This window comes from Dermacentor variabilis, chromosome 2 (genome assembly GCF_050947875.1).
Source record: "Dermacentor variabilis isolate Ectoservices chromosome 2, ASM5094787v1, whole genome shotgun sequence".
NCBI lineage: Eukaryota > Metazoa > Arthropoda > Arachnida > Ixodida > Ixodidae > Dermacentor > Dermacentor variabilis.
In genome coordinates this window covers 196,806,329-196,815,535 of record NC_134569.1, presented here as the reverse complement: position 1 = coordinate 196,815,535, position 9,207 = coordinate 196,806,329, and the positions used below count along the sequence as shown (strand labels likewise).

General features: G+C 45.3%; 1 protein-coding gene across 1 annotated transcript; it reads right to left on the bottom strand.

Moving 5' to 3' along the window:
* Positions 1 to 6,327: 6,327 nt before the first annotated feature.
* On the bottom strand, positions 6,328 to 8,754 carry LOC142571133 (cuticle protein 10.9-like). The gene is made up of 3 exons (XM_075679418.1): positions 8,648 to 8,754; positions 7,290 to 7,385; positions 6,328 to 6,840 (listed from the first exon to the last, which is right to left on the bottom strand). The coding sequence occupies exons 1-3, from the start codon at positions 8,663 to 8,665 to the stop codon at positions 6,478 to 6,480; spliced, it is 477 nt and encodes a 158-aa protein (XP_075535533.1). The 5' UTR covers positions 8,666 to 8,754; the 3' UTR covers positions 6,328 to 6,477.
* Positions 8,755 to 9,207: the final 453 nt, after the last annotated feature.

Here is a 9,207-nt window from a genome sequence, read left to right as displayed (position 1 = left end):
TACCTCTGGGTGACCTTGGGCGAAGTGCATCTTTAAGTGTTGCACTTGTTATTGCTGCGCAATCCTATTGGGTTGATATACAGTAATTGTGCGCACCTTTTCTGTGAAGCGAGAGATTTCGCTACGCGTACTGTGCCCTCTCCGGCGAGGTTGCGGTTGAGCAGCTGGCGGTGCCTCTCCCGCTTCCGACTCTCAAGATTCGTAATTCACTGTCATCCTCCATACGGCGCTTGTTCCACTACAGAAGTGTTCACCAGATTTGCCTGATGCATTCACAGTGGAACGTTAGCCGTGAACAGTGACGGGGTGATTTTATCGCTACAACAACGAATCCGGCGAGCAGGACATGGAGAAGAACGACTTCTGCAGCCAACCTGAAGGGCGAACTGAGGGGCTCAATTTTTATTAATCACAATCTTACGAAGGGACTAACTGTGAGGCAAGAAGAAGCGTACAAGAAGTTTATTAGGTTGAGCTTGTGTTAACTTGTGTTAACTTTCCCTATGATTTCGCAGGTTTCACAATCTGTCACCTCGTAGTATTATTATACTAATAGTACTACTAGTACTTCAACTACTGTTAGAACTAACAAATATTAATCATGATGGTTAAGATTATGATCACAAGAACATGAAAAACATGCAGCTATGGTGGAGGTCTTCTCATTGCAAATTGAATCCAATACGTGCGGACTTCTCTATACGTGTTTGCAAGTCATCACAGCGTTTCAGCAGAGATGTGCGCGAACAGAACATTGCGGGTTTCCTCACGTCTGTGGAGGCAGCTGCGTACTCGGGAATTCACTTTGCATACGTGGTATTCCGTCAGCGTTGATATCCCTGCGCCACGCCGACAGGACTGGCTCGAAAGAAATGTGAACGACTTCTGGGTTTCTTCGGCAGAAGCTTTCGCTCATTGTTGACGCTATGCTTAGGGTGCCACCGTAAACATCCCGTTCATTTTACCGGCGTGGTGGCGCCGTCAGCACACGTTTCCTCAGCACATTTGCGGCGCATTTTGTATAGTGGGCGTGCGTTTCCCAAGTCCAGCTATTACGTCAGGCGCCAGGGCGCGACCGGTGTTTGTGCTTTCTGCACGCGTGCTTGTCCCACTCTGAGTAGTCCTGCTGGTGCAGATGGGCGTAATGTGTAAACGTGAATGACGAGCACAGGGGCTTTCTTTCTTGCTTGCTTCCATCCTTGCTTGCTACGCATCCTCTTCGCACCAATCTTGTTTTTGTTGCCCTCTGGTGCGGTATTCCGACAAGGGAAACGAAATGCACGGTAACTTATGTGCACGCTTCCGCTTCCCCGTTCCTGATTATTCCACTGCTATTCATGTGAAAGCCAGAAATGCCCCAATGAATGGATTACATTATGTCATATTTAAAAGTGACACTTGTTTTGTGCTCCATCACAATTCCAAATTGCGTAGTCTTGCTGTTGCATGTGTGTTTGTGTGTGTGTGTGTGCGCGTGTGTGCGTGCACCAAAAGTAGGGCAGACACAAGAAGTGAAGCCACAAACAAATCAATATTGAAATTTATGTTGTTTCAATACGCGTGACTATGCGGCGCAAGCAGCCAGAATACATCTTCGGAACGTGTCGGTCACTTTCATTCAATATGTGCTTCATCGTCTGCATGTACCGACAACGGGAACAAGAAAGTTAATAAATGCACCACTATTTCGGCTGGTGCTTCGGTCACTTCGCGTCTTCGGACAACATGCAAACCTGTCAGACGGGTTTCAGTAAAACTTTGGATTTAAGATAACAGTACGGTAAACAAGGAACAAGATCATGCTGTAGCGTGCTTTAAATTCGGCGAATATTCCTTAATACCAGTTTAGAGCGTGCATAGAAAATGTCCTAGATAATTTCTTGGTGATTACGCGGCCTACTTCACATAGGTGCTTATCGTATGTAACTTGCGTAATACTTAAGGAATTGGTACCGTTTGAACATATTCGAACGCAGGATCGTACACCACAACCGTGGGTACATCATGCCTAGCTGGACTTCATTACCTATAACATGGTTTTGTAAATATGAGAAAACGCCAGTGTATTGGACGTGACATTTAAAAGCGAACAGCACTTTAGAGCCAACCCGAGCTGGGCTCGGCGTCACGGCAACTTTGGCATTATGCTGTATGCGCTAAACTGGTCTTGTTGGATTGGTAACTGAACAGTTACAGCTAATTTTTATTCGAACACGTGGCCTCAATAAATAAACAGTGTGCTTCGAAAAAAAAAACAACCTTAACAAGCCTGCACTGTGTCAATCATCCGTGACCTTTTTTATTGCTTCACCCGTGTTAAAACACATTGTCTGTTTGAGCACTGTTTCACACTCGTAGAAAATTATGCCGCCAATTTCCGACCTACTTGCTTTCTTGAATATGCTTGTTTCTGTGAGAGGGGAGGGGGGAGTCGTGTCTGTGGCACTGAAAACAATTTAAACAATCAGAAAACGAAAGAACTGTGCCCTCAGGCATTATTTTCTTTTTTTACTATTATTAGTGCCAACTGCTGCACGTGCATTCTTACTCATCCGAGGGCAAGCCCAACACCACACAATACCGAGAGCGTTCCATCCCTCTTCATGTCTCTTTTGTCCGTTATTTCGCAATAGTGAGAGATCGGCATTCAAGTAGAGTCATTTGTGCCCAGGGCTGCCACGAATAGCCCGCATTTGCTCGCTCTGCCTTTACACAAGGCTCAAACTTCACAACTGCCCATCCCTTACGGCACACGACATTGTCGCAATTCACTGGAGGGTATTGTCCATCATGGCGTCGTTTCCGTACGTTTTTATTCGCGATCGTTCACCTGATGTCTACAGCTAGCACGTGTGCTCGTTTGAAAGCGTACCTGGGAACCGCCCGGTCCGTGCAGCGCTTCTTTTCTCTAACCCGGAAGGAAACTACTTTGAGTATCCCCAATTCAACGGAAGCAAGCACAAATAAGCACAAGATGACTGCAAGTCCTGCCCTGGCTTTACAAAAAAGGCTTTCGTATCGTGTCAGTTTCTGCGCACTTGTATTCCGGAGGCACAAAGGGGCCTGTCGGTGGTTTGTGTCTCCACACGTTGGGCCAGATTTCCGGCGCAAAATCCTTACTTTCCTTGAGGCGAGGCTTTTACCAGTTCTTATGCTCTTATACTGCGTACCTATTTAAGAACTTTATAGAGCGAGGCAGTAAGGAAGATGATTGGTCAACTATTACTAATATTATTGGTCAACGAAAGATATGGGCTTCCAGCTGGCAGAGAATCGCGAGTAATGAATTCAGCAGATATTAGACAGAATTACATCAAACATTTTCTACAGTACAGAACACTACGTTAGCGCTACGACATCACGAATATATGGAGGGAGGCTACGCACAGCAGAGGGAAGAGCGAGGGGCAGATTAAAGGAGGCTTGACTTCCTACTGATTTTGATACGAAAACGGACTTCCATCTAAGGATCTTTTGAAAATGCACATAAAATTCTTTAAATTTAAGGTAGCGTTACATCAGCTATTTTCTCCGTAATCAATTTTATCGCCCAGTCAAAAATGGTAAATTGACCACAGGTAGTAACTTGATTGGCAAATAAATAACTTAGACCATATTCTAGAAGGAACGAGGAAAGAAAGGCTTACAATTCGTCATCCGTGTCCATAACTGCTTCCAGCCAAATAAAAAGACTATGCTGCGGATGTTGGCAGCACAGTAAATTGAATTCAACTTTACAGGTAAAACTAAAATGAACTGCCAAATAACCTCCCATGAAAGACAACACTAGTGCCTTTATTTTTATTGTAATTGCCTCAGGCACTTCTGCTGCGAGTACTTCAATTTCGTATCACGTCGCCTATGGCAAGGTATTACTCAGCGAATGAGCCTTGGTGCATAATCATTAATAAAAAGATGTTTGCGATGCGTGAACAACTGATCTACTAGTGGCATTCTTTCGACTTAGAAAGGATAGAAAGTTGTTGTAGTTGTATAAGGATACAAACGGTTGTTAAGCAAACAGGTGGACGAGCTACTGCCGCCCATTTATGTACGTTGTACATGAATGGACGGTAGTAGCGACGAACGCTGAATAGTAGTGGTGACGGAAGGTAAATGTTATGTGATCTGATTTAATTTAAAAATATGCATCGATTTGTTTAGGAATGCAGCATGCAGGTGAGACGTGTCCAAAAATACTTGGTTGTCATCCCGTGTAAAACATCGGCGCCGCGCCGCAGTGACTGCAACGTTTTCTAAGCGAATCATTCTTAGAAACTATCGCAGTCCCTGCGAATTGTGACGGCTGCTGCTGCTGTATTCACAAATAGCTCGCACATAGAAAAATTTTTATGCGTCCTATGGCAGACCCAATCCCAGGGTCGGTACAGTAGCCCGATGCCCAAATCGCTAGATCACAATCGCAGGCAGCCTTTACTCGTGTCAGCGCCAAGTAGATTTCTCAGACCATTGGCGCGTACTTCTTATAATGTAGCACATGCGGATGGCGTGCGCACAAGAGCACATGTGCGCATTAAAGCCATAGCAAGCAAAAGCACTTGCATGCGCACCAGTTTGCAAGTAGCGACAGATACCGGAATAAAATCCACAAACAATAATGGACCACTGCCTTTTCGTCCGGGACTCCTGTCTTCGCGATGTCCCTCTATAAACACCCCACCTTCCATTCGTTTCTTGCACGTACATCTTGAGCGTCAAAAAATGTGTATTCGCAATAACTTCCGTTTTCATTCGCGCATGGTCTGTGAACGCGCCGTTACATACCAGTGAATGAGGCACTCTCGAAAGTTCGGCCCGGCTGTGTCAGAATGCCGCACCCAGGTATTGTTATACAGTGTACGATATGAAGAAGCACAACAAGACTCTTTGCCATCGCTGTCGAATTTGGCAAAGTTTTTCCTAACTAAACCGAACACATGGGCGTAGAACACTTCGTCAGAATTTCATCACCACAGACTCTAAGCAAATTAAGAGTTTAATGCTGCTCTAGTTGGCATTTTGACATTAGAACCATGTTGAAATCTTCGAAAAAAATCTGTTGTTAGTTTGCACATATGCTTCTGTTTCTTTCTGTTGTGGCGTCCGGTCGCGTTGTATTTTAAGGTGGTTCTAATGTCTAAGTAATTTCTTACATAATGTATAATCCAGGACTTTTTGCATAGACTCCCGTGAATACAGTACACACCTATATGCTGGACCATCTCTAACTCCACGAGCATACGTGCGGTACTTCTTGCACACATATCGAAGTCAAGGTCAATATAAAACTCAATGATTGTTCTTCCGGAGACATTCAAAGAATGTGATCATGTGATACATGTAGCTTTACACGAAACTACTTACGTTTCCTATTTTCAATAGATATATCTTCGTGTTCGCACATTCAGCTTGCGGGTTCATGCAATACCTTTGCAAAATATGGACTTCCAAAAACAGAAAGTCTGCCTTTGCCAGATTTACGCGCTTAAGCTAGCCATGCACTGGTGCCTTTGTACGACTGCATGGCTAGCTTAAGAGCGTAAGTCTGGCGACAGCAAAGGCGAGAAAGTAGACAAAAAGGCCGGATCATTTCTATGGGATCTGTTGTCGTCTTGCTTGTGCACTGAGGCCAACTACACATCGTAAAGCGGGAGGCGCATGCACGGGCCGGCGTCGGCGCCTGCTTAATATTGCGTCGATTGTGGCAAGGACAACTATTTTTTTCTGCGAAAAAGCCGCATCATACCATAACGTTAACGTGTTTCGCGAGAGGAGACGCGTGAGTGACCGCACCTGGGACGATGGCGGAAGCGAAGGCCAGTGGTGTGTCCATTTCGAAAACGCCTCCACACGCGTGAAAAATTCCGTAATCCCACTGCTGCCTATAGTTTAGGTGACAGCCGTCATGGTGCTTGCCAACAGAATTTTTCCCTTGCATTATTTCATTCGACAGTTACAAGAATAGTGGATTTTTCCACAACCATATGCCAGCCAACTCCGATAATGCGGCCGTATGTGTGGTTCCCGTTTACTGTTTTTCAAAAGTTGCGTGACTGCGCTCTCCGCAACGCTAGCGAAGGAGCTACCATTTCGCTTCGGGTAGCAATTGTTATTCCATAGGCAGTATATCCAGATTACTTTTGCCAGACTGCCGGTATAGCTGAGCAGCTACACACAAACGATGGATTACATTAGGAGTACATAGCAGACAGAAGCAACTGGATGAGGGTGCACAATTGATTTTGCTTACAGGTGCAATTATTTCGCTCTACGAATAGTGCATTCATAACTCATGCGCATAATTAGGTGAAGAAAGCAACATGGCCATTCCTTGCACAAATGGTTCTTTATTATGTCATTTAGCTCAATAATTTTGTTCTTTTTCATACATCGCTTTGTACACACGGTGCTAAGCAAAAGGGTGACACTGCGCTCTTCTCGAGCGAACACATATTTGCTGTATTTAGCACTGCTCATTCATCCAGCCCATGGGCCACCGGCTCCACCGGCACCACCGTATCCGCCAGCCGGTCTAGATCCAGTGTAGCGGCCCGGGAGCACTTTTCCTGCACCGGCCGCCCCGGCTCCTGCTGCTACAGGCTTCGCATTAAATACGGCGTCGGCGCTTGATCCCGGCGCTGTACCGGGCTCGTTGGTGTCCACGGTTGCGCGGAATCCATTGGCATCAGCGACGTAAGTGACCGTGCGATAGAGGCCGTTAGCGTCCCGATAGCCATAGGAGCCGGTCTTGGTGTTACTGGCGTCGCCTTGCTCCTTGTGGAACAGTTGGGTACCGAACTCGTCGGTACTGTCGTATCCAAAGCTGTACGGTTGAGGGGCCTGGTGAAATCAAAAAAGAATGAAACCCATAGTAAGAAAAGAGAATCTCTAGATCAGCGTTCAAGTTATTCGCCCGTCTTCGGAAGAAGATGCAAGGTTTAAGTTTTTGTGAGAGAAAAACATCAATCAATAGTGGTGCTGCACTTATCAATAGAGTAAAGGCGTCCAGCTAATGGCAACGTTTACGCCGGAATAAATATCTTTGGGAATTAGGCGCCTCTTCCGACGACAAAACTGTGGGCCATGCAGTGCAGAATTTAACACACGGATTTGGCCTGGGAAAGAAGAGAAACGTTTTGTATAGTCTGAAAAGACTGATAAGTGTCGGTTATATTTATATTCGTGTGCTGTTGAGGATATTAAACCCATTGTGCGTTAGGTACTAAACCTCAGCGTTGTATCGAGAGAACGCGAAGGATTGATGTTATACAGGTTGAGCCATCACGTACCCCGGAGGCACCTCCAGCAGAGCCACCGTAGCCTCCACTCTGGCCGTAGCGTCCTTCACAATGGATTGCAGAGACGGCGACAAGAAGCACGACAGCCTTGGTGAAAAAGAGGACCAATGGAAATAAATGAAGCACTTAGAAAGGCCCGAACATCAGTAGTCATTCCTGGCTCTCACCTATGGCATCTTCATTTATTATTTTGCAGTCCGATTTGATAAAGTGCCTGTTTTGTGAATCAAGCGTGGTTTAGCAGCGTTGCCAGATGCGGAAATAGCAAATACCTGTTAGTCATATCGATCGCTATTTAGACGGCAAGTGATAGACCGAAAGTAGAAACAGAGCGAACATTTTAGACAACTCAGATGGGCTTGCTGTGGTCAACTTTTTTACGCGTCGCTATTAGTGGCATAGACGGCGTCACTCAATAATTGTAGTATAAGAAGGTCAAATCATTAGCAATTCTTACTAAATGGTAGGAATAGAACTCAATGACAGACCTTGTCTACTCATGAATAGAAGGTGGATGAGCTACTTATGCGTTGCTTTGTTTTTGTTTTTTGCTACCTAAAGAAATTACGAAACAGGTAGAATCTACTGCCGCTATGGCGCCGTGCCTCGAGTTCTAATAATCGGCAATTAACCCATTGTGAAATCAGAATAGATTTGGTGCCATCAGAGAACTATGTTGCGCTAGCACGTTTAGAACTCTTGGCACTAAGAATAATGCCATCTGCCGGGGAACGCGGCAGATGGCATTCGAGACTTAAGCTCCCTGCCACGCCCGGTAACATTTCTTTGCCCTTGCCATCACCCTGACATGTAGACTAGAATTTGTCGGTTGTACAGAGTACAGCTAGTTTCCAAGGTTGCATCTTAACATACTTTATCAAAAATCCATTGCAATTTCACCCAAAATAACGCTTCGTAATAAGCATTTGCCAATCACTCGCTACACAATTTTTCTTTATGCTCGGTAAACTTTTTTCTATGTATATTTTACGTATCTAGACTTTCAGGTCCAGATACGGAGATATCTATAACAGATGTCCGTAGAACATGCACGAATCTTTGCGAGATATAGGCAGGTCACCCAATGTCAGCGAAATTCGCTTCGGTGTCACTCTTATGACACCGAAGCTTCAAAATATTGAAGAAGTGCAAAGATTTCAAAAAGAAACGATGAAATAACACCTTGTCGACGCATATCATATCCTGGTATTATTGAACTTATCTTATTTAGACAAAAGGAGAGTGTTTTTTTACTATTCGTTTTATATCACTGCCCACTATATTGTTGCACGATGCCTGCTATGCATACTCGATCAAATTTTTATCCGGTTTCACTGACCGTCGCTTACCTTGAGGATAATATCCATGTCTTTGCCCACTCGTAGAGCTCTTGCTCGGCACACGTAACTTGAGCTCACGGCAGTTCGTCTGTGGTAGCTCGAACGCCGTCGGGCGCTTATATACGCCGCACCCGACAAGACGCAACCACCGCGCCACGGGCGAAGCAGGAAAGCGAGGAGGCGTATCTGCTTTCCGCACTGACGGGTCATTCTGAATGAAAGTGGGTTTTGTTGTCAACCTCTTGGTTTTGTACACTTCGTGCATACCTCGGCATGGGATGGCGCGGTCTTTCCTTTCATTTAGCTAGCCTAGTTTGTGCGAAGAAAGCGCAGCCGCGGTGTCGTCCAGCCTCGGATTGATGTCTTCTGTAAGGTATGCAAGTCTGCGTCAATGGTCACATATCATTAGGCACCGGAGGGAATTCCGCTGCGCGGTGTCTCCACGCAAATTTTGGTTAGAGTTTTCAAACTCATGATATTTTGAAAGATTGCTTAACTAGCTACAGTTTAAATGCACGTCCGCGCTTAATAGGCAATCATTTCTCCAACAGGACATTTGTGGATTCGGA